This window comes from Chrysochloris asiatica, unplaced genomic scaffold (assembly GCF_000296735.1).
Source record: "Chrysochloris asiatica unplaced genomic scaffold, ChrAsi1.0 scaffold00061, whole genome shotgun sequence".
In the NCBI taxonomy this organism is placed as follows: domain Eukaryota; kingdom Metazoa; phylum Chordata; class Mammalia; order Afrosoricida; family Chrysochloridae; genus Chrysochloris; species Chrysochloris asiatica.
In genome coordinates this window covers 14,519,996-14,536,897 of record NW_006408579.1, presented here as the reverse complement: position 1 = coordinate 14,536,897, position 16,902 = coordinate 14,519,996, and the positions used below count along the sequence as shown (strand labels likewise).

Here is a 16,902-nt window from a genome sequence, read left to right as displayed (position 1 = left end):
TGAAGATCCTTTTCTAGCTGGAAAGACAAACTTACATTGCTGTAGATCAGCTATGTCAGGCTTAGTCCAGACTGGGTTAGGCTTTTTATGGTAATATTTGATTCTGGATAAAGAAAACTGTAAAATCAACAAAAGATGTTTGTTATTAATTTTCTTGTTCAAAATGATAGTAATGAGTACAAAGTATTACTGAAACTGTATTACTGATCGTTGTAAAAGGTACTACTCAGACTGTGTTATTTAAGTCTAACTTTGACCTTAGGAAAGGGAGGAGATGTATTAAAGAGGCTTTGAACTCTGGAGAAAATTTACCATATAAAAAGTTCATTAAATATTTACATTTCATACGAACATTTTTTTAAGTACCCATTCTGTAGGAAGGAGCTTTGGTAGTGTAATGGTTACAAGTCTGGCTGCTCACCTCAAGGTCAGCAGTTCGAAACTACCAACTGTTCCATAGGAAAAAGATGAGGCTTTCTACTCCCATAAACGTTTATAGCCTTGGGAAGCTTATACAGGGTCGCTGTGAGTCGGAACCCACTCTGTTGCACATAGCCACCACCATTCTGCATGAGGCACTGGTAAGTGCCACATATCTGAAGGTGACTAACATGGTCCCTCTTTGATAACCTCAAAACCCACTGCTTTTAAGTCCGACTCCGAGCGAGCCTGTCACACAGAGCACTCCCATACTGTTGGCAAGGCTGTGACTCTACAGAAGCAGATTCCCACATCCTCTTCTCAGGAGTAGCTGCTGTATCCAGATCTTGGACCTTTCATGTATCCAAGGGTGCTTTCCTTTCTCATAAGGATTTTACATTCTAGGGACAAGACGGACATATTAAAAATGACTACAGAGCTTTGCAGGTAGTTAGTGTTTAATGTTTACAGGAACAAGGACAAATAAAGAACTGTGCCATCTCAGGTTCAGGAGGTCAGGGGAAACCACAGCAAAGAGGAAGAAAGAGTGTTCTGGAGAGGGAAAATGTCAGGTTGTCTACACCTCCCTCCCCCCCCCCCCCCCCCATGTTTTGCTAGTTTTGTTATTTGTAAGAAAATATTTTCAGAAGACGGAAAGTGCATTCCTGAACATTGGGCCTAATAAACTTTATTCCTGTCCTTGGCAAAATTATAAACTAAGTTGTTTGTAAGTATTTAGGAAAAACAGGTAACAGCTAAAACCAAGCTATGCTAACTAAACCTCATTTCCTAATTAGATTGATTTGTAAGTTAGGACATAGCTTCCCAAATGGTGAAGGCATTTGGAGGTGTCAGCGTATTTCCTCAGCCCTACGGGTAGGCAGAGCCCTGGGCCAGATACCTCTTGCCTAAAGTATCTTCCTTTTTAAAAATTTTTTTAACCACAGTGTATCTTTTATCCTGGAGTGCCAAAAGAACTTGGCATTTTTGGAATGTGTCATAATATGAAATGAATTGGAAAACTCTGAGTTAATAAAATACAATAACCTGAGTATATCTTGAGTTTAACAAGATAAATAAATCACACAAGTAGAACCGTGAGCTGGGTAATAATTCATCAGATATATTCATACTGGTTGATGAGCCAGATCCAGAGAATGTTGATTAATGGTCAGTTTGGAAAGCAGTGTCTAATGCCATGCCACTTAGCTTTCTTTGCCCCTGACCCTGGCCAACTCAACTTACTTCACAGTAACTTGGCTGAAATATGAGAGGCATGTTGATCAAATTCAACGATATAAGAAAGCCCCATGGGGTATGAATAGCTAATTTGTTGTTGTTGTTGTTGTTAAGTGCTGTTGAGTCGATTGTAAACCATAGTGACCCTGTATAGAGTTTCTGAGGAACAGCTGGTGAGCTGGATCTGCCATTTTGTAGTCCAAATGGCTTTGCAGTCTGGTGCATTAACCCACAGCTCCACTCCAGCTAATACATTAGGTGAACTGATTTCAGAATTCAAAAGAATAAAACCAACTGGATATGATTTTGTTTAATTACTATTTAAATTCAACTTTTAATTTTAAAAAAGAATTGCAAATTGTTTACAGTATAAGCATTACATAGTAAGGTTTATAGTTAAAATATAATCATTTCTATTACATTTCAGAGAACAAGTATGATTATCTTCCAACTACTGTGAATGTTTGCTCAGAACTGGTAAAGCTTGTTTTATGTGTGCTTGTGTCATTCTGGGTTATAAAGAAAGGTGAGTCTTAAAATGATATTATGTATCTGTTAAAAAAATAACAAAATCTAAATATTCTAGAGCTGAAAGGAATTTAGTTAAGCCTGTTAATTTTTCATATGAGGAAGTGAAGATGCAAACAGGATATTATATTAATAATACTTTAAAGAAAAAAGAAAAAACCCCACTGCTATTGAGTTTATTCCAACTCATAGCAACCTGAGACAGGGTTTCCAGAACTATAAATATTTATGGGAGCAGAGAGCCTCCCCCTATGATGCAAAGCTACTGGTGGGTTTGCATCATATTTAATTACAGAGTAGCAACAACAACTACTTAATGGGTCACAGCAAGTTAGTTCTTATTCCAAATCAGGGTCTTCTAAATCATTGTGTTATCCCATGTGTGAATTGACACACTGAAATGTAACAGTTCCCATGTCCTTCAGGCAGGCAGCCTAGTACACTGTTCTGGAACAGATGATTTAACTTTTCTTAGCTTCAGTTTCCTCAAATAACAAACAGGAATACTAATCCCTTCCTCAAAGGATTAGCTAATATTTGTAAAGTATTGAGTATTTTGTGGCATCTCTAGGCTCCTACCAGCACTCCAAATTGCCACTGAGTTTATTCTGACTTGTGACAGTCCTGTGTGTGTCAGAGTGCTGATTTATTGGAAGTGCATCACCAGGCCTTTTGTTTGAGGAACCTGCAGTGACTGTAAACCTCTGATCTTCCAGTGACCTGCTGACCATGTTAACCATTTGCACCAGCAGGAATTCTGCTTCACCAGTTCCCCCAGTATTGAGGCTTTGCTCTCTTGCTTTGATCTGCCTTTCCACATGAGGTAATCATAAATTTAGATAATAAACCTTGCCCAGGAAGATGTCTTTTCACATTCAAGGGTTGTAATCTGTATAAAATTTCTAATTCATGGAATACATTTCTTAAGTCCATGTAATTCATACGTTGTTGGCAGGGTTTACACTAAAGCTGCCTTTATTTTCCATCCTTTCATATCATATTCTGTCTGTTATAGTACCTTCCTAGCAGTTTTCTTTCGTAAATAGGGAGTTAGGATAGTAACTCAGACTAGAATTAGTAAAAGCTTGTTGTCTATAGTTCCATGTATATCAATTTTCACTAGTGGGTCTCCCTTTCCTCTGCTCCCCAGGTATGGAGTGGGTAGGTAGAAACATGAAGACTTGATTTTTTTGTATTTATTTTAACTTGTTCTTCTTGGCCTTCTCTCTATTTGTGTGTTCTCAACCTTTGGGAAATATGATTTTCCATACTTAGAGAAATCATATGTACAAGGCTAAGTCAAACGGTATTGCTACAGAATACTTTCGGAAAACTTTTATCCCTCCAAATGTGAAGCTATTAATCTGTTTCCGATGGCAGTTCTGGGGAAAGGGTGACAGGTGCCTTGTCCAGCTGTGAAGATGGCAAAAAAAAAAAAAAAAAAAGCCTCTGAACAACCCAAGAAGCAGACCAGGAAAATGGAAGAGGAAGATAGAAGAAACTCAAGGAGCTACAAGTGAAGGCTATGGGGAAGAACCTCCTGGCCATAGTTGGACTTAAGAAAACTATAGAAAAATAAGCTGTTCTTTTTGACTGAGGTGGTGGTGATTCTTGATTCAATCCTATTTAAGCATCAGGGTGCCTGCCATAACATGTGCTGCCACCTGTAGTTAGAATGAAGTGTTGTCTTGGAGCCTGTTACACGTTTAAGAATAAACTTTTGTAAAAAAAGAAAAAGAGGGGGGAAAATTGAGACTATTGATTCTCTACATATTCTTCATGTAGGTTTCTGTGTTTCTAAAGGTGGTGTTTCCAGCTCTCTAACCCTTCACTTGACTGCTAGCTGCAAGATTAGCTATGTCAAAACGGACTCAACGACACTTCAACAAGCCTCTGTGCTCAGATTGAAGCCATGTCAAAATGGCAGCTATGGCATCCTTGAGAGACTCCAATTGTATTCCTTATAAATTTTCTTTAAATCTCTGAAAGAAAACCAAATCTGAAGGGGCAAGATTCGGGCTGTGGGGTGAATGGGGTTAAGGTTTCCCGATAAAACTCACATAGGAAAACCCTTGCTACCCTTGAAGAATGAGAAGAATTGTGCGATGGGAAAAAATTATTTAGTGCAACTTTCCTGGCCTTTTTCTCTCCAATGCAGTTTTCTTCAGATTTCTTCCTATTAAGTCCTGGTGGTGGTGTCCTGTGTCCTTCAAGAAAATCTGTCAAGGTTACTCCCTTTGTAATCACCAAAAAGCATTTGCTATAACCTGAGCTGACATGTCTGCCTTGGATTTAATTGACCCAGCAGATCCCCTGTGAAGCCACTGTTTTGATTGACCTTTGTTCTTGAAGGCACCCTAAGGAGACTACTGTAAGAGTGTATCTGTACAGACCTGTTTTAACACATTTTGTATAGCATAAACTCGTATATGTATGAACTGGAATCCTAGTAGCAGTGCTTTTTGACTCATCCTTGTATGTCCTGAGTCATCATAAGTGTTACTTCCATCTCAAGTTAAAAGGAATTAGGAGTATCAGTATTCAATCATGTTGCTGATTGTTCATGATGAAGTCAGGAGGGGAAAAGAAAGAGACAGTAATACAATCTTGGATAGCCTTTGATTTCTTAATGCTAATAGTCACTTATGGAGGCAAGTTTATAAAGCCCCTTTCAAAGATTTATACCAGTAATCAAATGCAATTTACTTTCTCTAAAATGTGCATTCTCATCAAGACTGTTTACTTATTGCTGTTTCTTTTTTTATAGAAGATCATCAAAGTAAAAACTTAAGATGTACTTCCTGGAAGGCGTTCTCCAACTTCATGAAGTGGTCCATTCCTGCCTTTCTTTATTTCCTGGATAACTTGATTGTTTTCTATGTCCTATCCTATCTTCAGCCTGTAAGTAAATATAGCAAAGAAAATAACATTGAAACAACATGGAGAAAATAATTCCATTTTTACGGGCATTCTTCATTTTTCATTGGCCTCATTGGCCTTCCTGAGGTTTTCCCAGAATCATCTGAATGCTGAATTGCCAGTCTGCTTGCCAGATTCGCTCGCTGTCAAACATTACTGTATTAAACTGTGTTGACTGCTCTGGGGGATTTGCTCTATTGGCCAAGGGGTCAGAGCCACCTCTCTGTAACCTTCACCAGTTTCCCTATTGTCTGAGCCTCCTGTGGTTGTCCAGCCTTTAACATTGACTTCAGCATCTAGGACTTCCAACCAAATTTTCATGATTAACTCAGCAATTTATGTATTCTGGGAACCTCTCTCTTACTATTGTTTTACTTATTTTTAAAAGTTCTGTAGTAAGACTTTTTTAAAACTTGGGTAAAGGTTTACAGTACAACTTAATTTTCCATTCAATTCATACACATTTAGTTTCATGTCATTGATTGCAGTTCCCACAATGTAAAATCACTTATCCCACTTCCTGCCTGTGTTCATTATACCTTCTTTCCTAACCCTTCTGAATTTGTTGTCTTTAACCTTGTTTCAATGTATTCTGTTTGTACAAGGGTAAGTCAAGTATTGCTACAAGGATTCCAGTTCATACATGCACAAGGTTATTCAAAACAGAACATGTTTATGTTTCTGTCATCAGTGGATGGCTGCAGACAAAATCTCAGTTATATACTCTTGTCTTCATTTCCTTTAAAAAAAAAAATTATATCGAAACAGTGGCTTCCTAGGGTATTTACTGGGTCAGTTAAATTTAAGGTAGATAGGTCAGCTCAGAAGGTCATGGTGCCTGTTTTTTGGATTACAAAAGGGTAATCTTGACAGATTGTTCTCAAAGGACACAGGACTGTTATGGGGGCTTATTAGGAAAAAGCTTTAAGAAAATTGAAAACTGCATTGATGAGAAAAAGACCAGGAAACTTGTTTGAAGGATTTTTTTCCTTCCATCTCAAAAATGTACTTGCTCATTCTTCAAGTGTAGCAAGGGCTATCCTATGAGAATTTCATTGGGAAATCTTACCCTATTTACCCTGTAGCACTGATCTTGCCCCATAAGACTTCTGTTTGCCTTCAACATCAAAGATACTGAAAGGAACATAAGTGAGTCCCTTCAGGATACCAAAGCTGTTGTTTTTTGTTTGGTGTAAATTGAAGAGTTCAGAATTCTTCAGGGAAGAGTGGTTGTTGCAGTTAGGGGTCCTCAAGTCAGTTCTGACTAAGAGCAAACCTATGCCCAACAGAATGAAACACTGTCCAACCTTGCATCTAAGAAGCATTCTGACTGTTGTTCTTCCAAGACAAATGTGTTTGTTCTTCTGGCAGTCAGTGGTACTTTGAATCTTCTTCTGCAACACCATAATATAAGTTCATAAATTCTTCTGCAGTCTTCTTATTCATTTTCCAACTTTCACATGCAATTGAAAATACCATTGTTTGAGTCAGGTTCACCTTAGTCCTAAAAGTGACATTTTTGCTTGTGAAGGCTTTATAGAGGTCTTTTGCAGAAAATTTGCCCAGTGCAATACATCCTTTGATGTAATTGACTTCCATGCACCTTGATTGTGGATCTAAGTAAAGTGAAATCCTTGACAATTTCTCTTTTCTCCATTTATATGATGTTTTTCATTGATCCAGATATAAGAATTTTTGTTTTCTTTATCTTGGGGTGTAAGCCATACTGAAGGCTGTAGTCTTCAGTCTTCAGTCTTCATCAGTATTTCAAGTCTTTTCTTTCAGCAGTCAAGATTGTGTCATCTGCATATCTCAAGTTAATGAGTCTTCCTCCAATCTTGATGCTACGCTCTGTCATATGATCCAGCTTCCATGATTATTTGCTCAGCATACAAATTGAATAAGTGCAATGAAAGAATACAACCCTGGTACAGCCTCTTCTGATTTTAAACCTTTCTGTAACCCTTTGTTCAGTTTTAAGGACTGCATCTTTGTCTAGGTACAGGTTCCTCATGAGTTCAGTGAAGTGTTTTGGGACTTTCCTTTTTCAAAGTCTATGTTTATTCATAGTGATCCACACAGTTGAATGCTTTTGCACAGTTAGTAAAACACAAGTGAACTTTATTCTGATAATTCTCTGCTTTCAGCTGAGATCCATCCATCGTGAGCAATGATATCTCTCATTCCAAGCCCTCTTTTATATCTGCCTTGAATTTCTGGCAGCTCCCTGTTGATATACTACTGAAATGGTTTTTTTAATTATCTTCAGCAAAACTTTACTTGCATGTGATATTAATGATATTGCTTAATGATTTTTGCATTTAGTTCAGTCACCTCTATTTGGCACAATAGGCACAAATATGAATCTCTTCAATTGGTTGTTGAAGTAGCTGCCTTCCAAATTCCGTGGCATAGACAAGTGAGCACCTCTAATGCTGCATCAGTTTGTTGAGACATTGCAGTTTGTTTTCTGTCAATTCCTTGAGCCTTGATTTTTGCCAATGAATGCAATGCAATTTGGACTTCTTACTTCAATACCATCAGGTTTTTATTTTAGAGAAGAAAATATAGTTTATGCCATTCAGTAACAAGAATTTGAAAGCATATTAAGTTCAGAATTATTTTTTGAATTACAAAGACACATAGTTTCAAATTTATCTACTGAATAAGAAACATACATGCAGTTTTTCCCATCCATTATTAGGAAGCACAAGAGTTTAACAAATTTTCAGTATACTGTTTGAATTATAAGGATGGAAGAGTTCACAATATATGTGTGACTGAGAAAAAATACACCCATGAGCAGGAATTGTTGAGACTTTCACATATTTTCAATATAGTCTTTGTATTACCAGCTTGAGAATATTTCTAGCGCCATGTTTTAAGAAAACATTTCTAACGCAATGATGAGAAAACAGTATGTGTAGCTTTTACTCATGCATGGGAATTCTCAACTGTCAGTGTACTCAGTTTTTAGGACAGGAAAGTTCTCAACCTTTTCAGTGCCCAGTTTCACAGAGAAATTAGGTATATTCATTTTCTCATTCACACATCTGTTGGGATTTTTCTTGCTATTGGAAGCCTACAAAATTTTTTATAGTTCCTGTCCATAAATTGATGGAATTTTATATATGTATTTCTTTTTCTTTTGAAAATTTTTATTGTGAATTGAGTGACGGTTTACAGAAGAGATCTTCAGTTTCACATCCAACAAATGTCATACTTTGTTTCATCTCAATGATTATAATCCCCTCCATAAAACAACAGTTAGCCCACTTCCTCCCTGTGGTTCCTTTTTCTGTTCCTCCCTCTTTCCCATACCCTTAAACCATACCCCAAGTAAATGTTGCCCTTCTGATTTTGAATGGCCTACCATTCCATGGTGAACATATATGTCACTAGTGTTACATAGGTTCTTGGTTACACATTACCTCTTGAAATGACTGAACATTGTCCAATTCTTTTTGGTACATAGACTCTCTATTCCTTCCCTCTTTCTAAGATGCTTCCTGTGTCATTCAATATTTTGCCCATAGAATCCTTCAGTATTGCAAGTCAAGGCCTTAATTTTTTCTTCAATTGTTTCAGCTTGAGAAATACTAAGTGTTTTCTTCCCATTTGGTTTTCTAACTCCAGATTTTTTAAAATTTCATTATAATACTTTGTCTTCTCAAGCTGCCCTTATAAGTTTCCTGTTTTACTTCGTTATATTTTCCAGTTGCTTTATCTTCTCTACGTTCAAGAACAAGTTTCAGTCTCTTCTGACATCTTTTTTGTCCTTTATTTCCTGCCTTTTTAATGGCCTTTTGCTTTCTTCATATATGTTCTTTATGTTGTCATACAACTCCTCTAGTCTTCAGTCATTAGTGCCAAATGCATCAAATCTGTTCTTGAGATGGTCTGTAAATTTTGATGTGATAATTCAACATCATCTTTAGGCTCTTGTGACCTTGTTTTAATTTCCTTCAGCTTCAGCCAGCAGTTGCAAATAAGCAATTGATGATCCTTCCACAGTTGGCCTAGGGCCGTCTCCATTTGTATGAATGTTATCTATCGGTCCAGTGGTGAGGACTTTTTGTTTTCTTTATATTGAGGTGCAACCCATACCAAAGGCTTTGGTCTTTGGTCTTCATCAGTAAGTATTTTAAGTCCTTTTCACTTTCAGCGAGCAAGGTTGCATCATCTCCATATCGCAGATTGTTTATAAGTCTTCCTCCAATCCTGATGCCACCTTTTTCTTCTAATAATCCAGTTTCTCGGATTCTTTTTTCAGCATACAGATTGCATAAGTATGGTGAAAGAATACAACCCTGGCAAATATCTTTCCTAATTTTAAACCATTTAGAGTTCCCTTGTTCTGTTCAAACAGCTGCCTCTTGGTCTATGTACAAGTTCCTCAGTAGCACAATTAAATGTTCTGGAATACTTGTTCTCTGCAGCATTGTTCATAGTTTTGTTATGATCAACAAAATTGAAAGCCTTTGTGTAGTCTGGAAAGCGCAGATAAACATTTTTCTGGTATTGTCTGCTTTTGGCTAAGATCCATCTGATGTCAGCAATGATATCCCTCATTCCTTGTCCTCTTCTGAATCCAGCTTGACCCTCTGGAAGTTCTCTGTCAATGTATGCTTGCAGCCATTTTTATTTTATCTTTAGCAAAATTTTACTTGCATCCAATGTTAATGATACTGCCCCATGATTTCCATATTCTGTTGGGTCACCTGCCTTTGGAATGGGCACAGATATGGATCTCTTCCAGTTGGCTGGGTAGTTTTCTTTCAAATTTCTTGGCATAGGTGAGTGAGTGTCTCCAAAGTTGTATCAGTTTATTGAAGATTTTAATTTGTATTCCATCAGTTCCTAGTGCCTTGATCATATGCTGCCTCTTCAGATGTTTCAGCACTGACCATTTCTTTTTGTTACAGTGACTCTTTGTATTCCTTTCATCTTAGTTTGATGCTTTCTGCATCATTCAGCATTTTGCCTTCAATATTTCAAGTCAAGGCTTGAATTTTTTCTTCAGTTCCCTCAGCTTGAGAAATGCTGAGCATGTTTTTTCCTTTTGGTTTTCTAACTCCAGGTCTTTGAACATTTCATTATAATATTTGAGTTTGTCTTCTCTAGCTGCCCTTTGAAATTTTCTATTCAGCTCTTACTTACACGTTTTTTTCCATCAGCTTTAGCACCTCTATGCTGTAGAGCAAGTTTCAGGGTGCCTTCTGACATCCATTTTGATCTCTTTCTTCTTGTCTTCATAGTGATCTTTTGCATTCTTTCTGTATGATGTTCTTGATGTCATCATCCCACAACTCTTCTCGTCTTGATGGTCATTAGTGTCTAATGCATCAAATCTGCCCTTGAGATGATCTCTGAATTCAGGTGAGATGTATTCAAGGTTATATTTTGGCTCTTGTGGGCATGCTTTAATTTTCTTCAGCTTCAGTTTGAACTTGCATATGAGCAATTGATGCTCTGTTCCACAGTCTGCCCCTGGCCTTGTTTTGACTGATGATATGGAGCTTCCACCATCTCTTTAGAAGATGCAGTCAGTTTGATTTCTTTGTATTCCATCTCATGAGGTCCATGTGCATGGTAGTCTTTTATGCTGTTTTAAAAAGGTATTTGCAAAGAAGAAGTGATTGGTCTTGCAGAATTCTTTTACGGGATATCCAGTTTCATTTCTTTCCCTAAGGTCATATTTTCCAACTACTGATCATTCTTCATTTCCTACCTTTGCATTTCAATCGCCAATAATTATTTATACAGTTTGATTGCCATGTTTGATCAATAGACTGAAGATGCTGGTAGAATTCTTCAATTTCATTATCACTGACTTTAGTGGGTGGTACACAAATTTGAATAATAGTTGTATTAACTGATCTTCTTTGTAAGCGTATGGATACTATGCTATTATAGACAGCATTATACTTCAAGACAGATCTTGAAATGTTCATTTGCTGATGAATACAACTCTTGTTGTTGTTGTTGTTATGTGCCGTGGAGTTGGTTCCAACTCATAGTGACTCTGTACAGGGTTTCCGAGGCTGTAAATCTTTACGGGAGCAGAAAGCCTCATCTTTTTACTGCAGAGCAGCTGGTAGTTTCGAATGCTGACCTTGTGGTTCACAGCCCGATTTGTATGCACTACGCTACCAAAGCTCCTTGAATACAACTCTATTAGTCTTCAATTTGTCATTCTCAGCACAGTAAAAATGTGATTGTCACATTCAAGATGGCCAAAACCAGCCCATTTCAGCTCACTGTTGTTGTTGTTGTTATGTGCTGTGGAGTCAGTTCCAACTCACAGTAACCCTGCATAGGGTTTCCAAGGCTGTAAATCTTTACGGGAGCAGACAGCCTCATCTTTCTCCGTGGAACAACTGGTAGTTTCAAACTGCTGTCCCTCAGGATAGCAGCCCAATTTGTAACCACTACACTACCAGAGCTCCTTATTTCAGCTCACTAATGCCTAAGGATATTGATGTTTATGCATTCCATTTCATTTTTGACAATTTCCAATTTTCCTAGATTCACTTTGTACTTCCATGTCCTGACACCATTAATGGATGTTTACACCTGTTTTCTACGTTTTGTGTTGTGCCCCATCAACAAATGAAGGTCTTGAAGGCTTTACTTCATTCGCATCATGACAGTCAACTATACTTTGAGGAGGCAGCTCATCCCCAGTTGTCTTTTGAGTGCCTTTCTACCCAAGGGACTCGTTTTCTGGCACTATATCAGATATTGTTCTGCTGCTATTCATAAGGTTTTCAGTGGCTGACATTTCAGAAGTGATTTACCTGTCTTTCTTCCTCGTCTGTCTTAGTCTGGAAGCTCTGCTAAAATCTGTTCACCGTTGGTGACCCTTAATGGTATTTAAAATACTGTCGCCATAGCTTCCAGCATCGTAGCATCACTAGTTCTCATAGTATGACAAACTGACAGACAAATGGTGGAGAGAAGGGTTAAAGAGATGGAAACACTACTTTCAGAAGTATATAGACCTGTTGTTATTGTTAAGTAGTGCCTTTGAGGCAGTTCTGACTCACAGCGACCCTGTGCAGGGCTTCTGAGGAGCGAGCGGGTCATAAGCTTGAGTCACTGACCTTACAGATCAAACTAACCATGTGGTACAGCGCATTAACCCACAAGGCCACACCAGGTGGTGGATATATCAAGAAAGAAAATAACATTTTGTTATTTTTGTTCAGTAAAGGTTTCTAGATTTTGTAGCAGTACTTTTTTTTAACTTACCTTCTTACATTTGTTTTGTTTTTCCTTTAAACCTATTATCTAACTGATACTGTTCTTTGAAGATAGGAATATTATATCTAGTTAATTCAAATGTCATCTTTAATTCATAATCATAAGAATACTTCTCATTGCTCTCAATCCTCTGTCTCAAATTAGAGAGCCATTGGAATCAGGGTGACTGCTCAGTCTTCTGCTTGTATGTATTATTCAAATTTGACCCTATGTATATTTTCTTTGTTAATTGTCTTTTTTTCTCATGTGTATATATTACCCCAGTAGTCTATAACGTCAAGCTTTTTGTTAAAAATTTTCAGTTTCTTTAAAATATAAATGCAGGGTTGTTTTTTAAATCATAATTACCTTTTTACTGGCATTAGCTCTCCATGTGAACAAAAGCTCATAGAATAATGGAATGAAGGCACTGGAATTTTTCCATGGATGTTTTGAATCCCCCACCCCTTGTACAGTCAATTCACTTCTGGAGTGGGAAAAGGAGAGCTCAATAATGCGGTGTGATAGAAAGTGCACTGCAGTAGAAGACTGGAGTTTGACTCTTTTTCCTTGTAACTGGCAAGCCCCACTGCTCCAAGTTTCATTTGCCACTTCTGTAAAATTGAACTATGATACCAGACCAGACCACAGGCAGGAACACGGGCATTGGTTGGTCCCTGGTAATTCCTTCCTGCTCTGTTATGTATGTTACTAGTAAGTGTGTCATTTATCTGGAATGTATCATCCCCTAAATTCTTTTCTTTTTTTCCCTCCCAGACCTGAGAATCTCTATGTCCTTATTCGTACTTACTCATATTCATTAAACTTTAATTAGTTGTATTCTATTTATATCAAACCAGTCATTTCTAAATCAGATCTTTTCTTTGTTCTTGGTACCAAAACAAGATTGCAGCTTCCTTGTTCTTATTCCAGGAGATTGCTTTGCTTTTTCTTCCTGATTGAGTGCAACCACAGGTATTACAAAACAGCTGGCACACTCTGTATTGCTGTGCCTGAGTCCAGTTGGACAGAGTAAAGTAGAGATGCAGGGAAAGTTTGGGGCACAGAGCTCTGATGTTTTATTTATTGTCTCACTTAATTTAAGAGCCTTGGAAAGAATGTTCAGAGTTCATCAGGACAGAAGGTCTGCTCAGTTAGATGCACTTGTACTGCCATTATTGTAATTGATTACAACCACCACGCCCTTACTCTTAGAAGCCCTTTTCTCTTTCCTCATCACCTCTTATTCTTACTCTGAGTGGGGGTTCACAAGTATTTGTCTACACTGAAACACACTAAGAAAATCTGAAAATATTGATTCCCATAAAAATTCAGTAGAAAAGCAACAATGTTATATATTTGAAATTTTGGCTAACTTAACTGGATTTACTCATTTCTTTAATTGTACTACATGTTAGCTATGTTTGCTATCATAGTAGTTATCCAAGACTGTTGATATTCTGATGTCTTAATCAGCTTAAAGTGATAGCAAGGAGGAAGGCAGGCTGAAATCAATCGGTAGGATTTGAATTTAAAGTAATTATTAACACTGTCCAATCTGGTTATGGGGAGCAGGAATAGAATTTCATAGCTTCTCAGCATGCTCATATGTGAAAGATGACTGAATTCACAGAAACAAACCTTTATAAAATCTGGCTAATGCATTTCTAAATGTTCAAAGCACATTAGTGCAAGGGACTTTCAGTTATGAGTTTGATATTGAGTCACTACTGTTCAACCAAGAAAACTGATTGTTTTCCTAGAATAGCAAAGCTGTTGAAAAGCCTTTGCGTCAGTGTTCTCACCATTTAAGTGGGTCTAACATTTCATTAACTGCCTTTTGGCACTATAGGATAAAGTACTGAACCTCAAGGTCGGTTTAAACCACAAGCTTGATGGTTAAGCCCACCAGCCACATCTCAGAAACCCTATACAGGGTTGCTATGAGTCAGAACCAACTCAAGGGTACTTAACAACAACAAATCTAGCTATATGTCCGAAACTCACTCTCATTAAGTTTATTCTAACTCATAGAAGCCCTATATAGGGTTTCTGAGACTTTAAATCTTTACAGAAGCTGATAGCTTGATCTTTTCCCACAAGCTGTCTGGTGGGCTTGGACCACCGACCTTGAGGTAAGTAGTCCAATGCTTAACCCATTATACCGCTGTAGCTCTTTCTTCTCATAGAAGCAGGATTAAAAGTCTTTAAAAGCACATTGAAAACTTGAAAAAGTATACTTCATAAGCATGACAGCTGTTATTTCCACAGCTAAACCTTGAGAATTTAAGTACTTTCAAATCTGCACATGCACATGTATTTTCAAGGCATTTGCGGATTTAAACTGAACTATTTTCAGAGCCTGTGCAATAATTTGATCATATCTGAATAAATTTAATAAGCAATAAAAATGGCATTTAATCCTCTAGTGACATAGCTGCCCTAATAACCCCTCAGGTTTTTTGACCAAAACCCTTTGTTTTTTGTCAGTTGAACCAACATGCTGAGAGATTTCTGAGGTCTGTACTTTGTTTGGATTGTAACCCTATCTATCCTCTCTTTCTTTCTAGGCCATGGCTGTTATCTTCTCAAATTTTAGCATTATAACAACAGCTCTTCTATTCAGGATAGTACTGAAGTAAGTAACTTGCTGTGAAAGCATATATCATACTTTAAACCAGCCCAGCCTTGTTTCAGTTGATATACTCAGAGCACTGAACTTTCATTCTCCCCAAATGGGGATTTTATTCTCACTTGACTTTCTGTGTGGAGCAAGTTGATTAGCCCATCTGGAACCTGACTTAATCCTCTGTCAGATGTAGGAAAGGTTTGATTAGCCCATCTGGAACCTAACTTAATCCTCTATCAGATGTACGAAAGGTTTGAGCATCTCATGTAAAAGGTAATTGACTGGGTTATAAGTGGTAGCTTGTGAGAGAAAGGTGAGGTTTTCTGCTCCCACAAAAATGTACAGCCTTAGTAACCCTATACAGGGTTGCTATGAGTTGGAACCAACTCAGTGGCATTTAAGAACAATGAAAATCATTGGTAGCTTAAATTTTAGTGCTGGGTTTTCAACAGAAAATTCATGAGCTGCTTTTTTTTGTGTGCAGAATCTCTGTGCATTAATGGGAAACCAGTAGGTTTCCAGAGTCCTGGTGTGGTGCTGTGGATAAACACTTGACCACAAAGTCAGTTTGGTCCTCAAGGTTGAATGTTCAAGCTTACCAACTGCTCTTGGAAACCCTATACAGGGTCTCTGTGAGTCAGAACTGACTCAAAGTCACTTAACAATAATAATAGTAGGTTTCTAGGGTTGTGAGTACATTTTGGAGTTTAGAGATGATAAAGAGTAGCAAATTCATCATTAAACACTTGGATTTGTATGAGGAATCTTAAAAGTTTATAATTTAGCTTAGAAAGTAAGAATGATAGGTTTTTAAGTTTTTTCCAAATAGCTTAACCAGTATTCTAGCTCCAGGAGAACCTTTGAAGAATGTAGAAATTTAGCTACATAGGCTTTTGCTTTGAAGGAAAGACCAGGATATCCTAAGGAGGAAGGTACATAGATCGGGTACTTACCTAAAGTTTCACTTGTTATATAATAGTAATGATGCTAAAAATAAAAGCACCTTCTTGTCATATTTGTTGTGGTGGCTCTTTAATTTTTATATTTCCTTTGTCTTATTTTAATGTCTTGCCTCTCACTGTGCCGTGTAAGAGTGTGCTCTTTCATAATTTATCTGTAGAGAAGGAAGAATGACTTGGCTCATAGGCCTGAAACTAAATTCAGTACATGAATTAATAAATCCATTGCTCTCTGCTGTATGGAATCTCTGAAACATTTTCCTTCCCTGAGGAAACATTCAATTTAATACTTAATGTGAACGAATAGGAGGTGGGACTAGGGGTTGGAATCAGTATTACTTTTAGTCTAGTTCAGATGGTAGAGTACATTGAAATTTACTTTATACATCATGTTCTTCATTTTATTTATGAATTGTGAAGATAATTAGCAGTCTAAACCACTGTTCAAAATAGTTTGAATTATTTGGAAATCGACATGTGGCTCATTTCGAAGGATAAAAAGTTGGTTCTGAGAAAAATAAATGAAAGCAATGATTTTTTTTATTGATTCTTGTGATAAAATTAGAAAGGAAAAAAGTGACTACAAAACAATAAAATGGCTCACTTTTTAATAAGAAAGCAAAGGTCTCAAAAATAGGATTTTAAAGTAAAAATGTTTTCCTATGAAATGATAATTCATGAATACACATGATATATTCATCTGTTACATAATATACAAAGATTATGAACAAATGATATTAATTTAAAGTTGAATTTTGCAAAGAAAAGATACAGTGTTTGTATTGCCCCCACTTGAAATTGGTCAGTAGCCCTAGCTTTGCCCCATTTTAAACATTTTAAAAGTTAATTCCTAGTTTAACCAAATCAATCTTTTTGTACTGTAAATTTAAAATATTTGAATTTAATATTACTAGTTAAACTAATATTAATTTAATTATTGCTAGTTTTAATTAAATTTTAAAT

At 37.0% G+C, this 16,902-nt stretch overlaps 1 protein-coding gene across 1 annotated transcript in view; it reads left to right on the top strand.

Annotated features, from left to right (window-relative positions):
* SLC35A5 (solute carrier family 35, member A5) overlaps nucleotides 1-16,902 on the top strand; it is a 29,370-nt gene that overhangs the window by 2,419 nt on the left and 10,049 nt on the right. Inside the window, exons 2-4 of the mRNA XM_006864209.1 lie at nucleotides 2,087-2,185; nucleotides 4,955-5,088; nucleotides 14,922-14,989. Coding sequence (XP_006864271.1) covers nucleotides 2,087-2,185; nucleotides 4,955-5,088; nucleotides 14,922-14,989 — 301 coding nt within the window. The remainder of the gene's footprint in view (nucleotides 1-2,086; nucleotides 2,186-4,954; nucleotides 5,089-14,921; nucleotides 14,990-16,902) is intronic.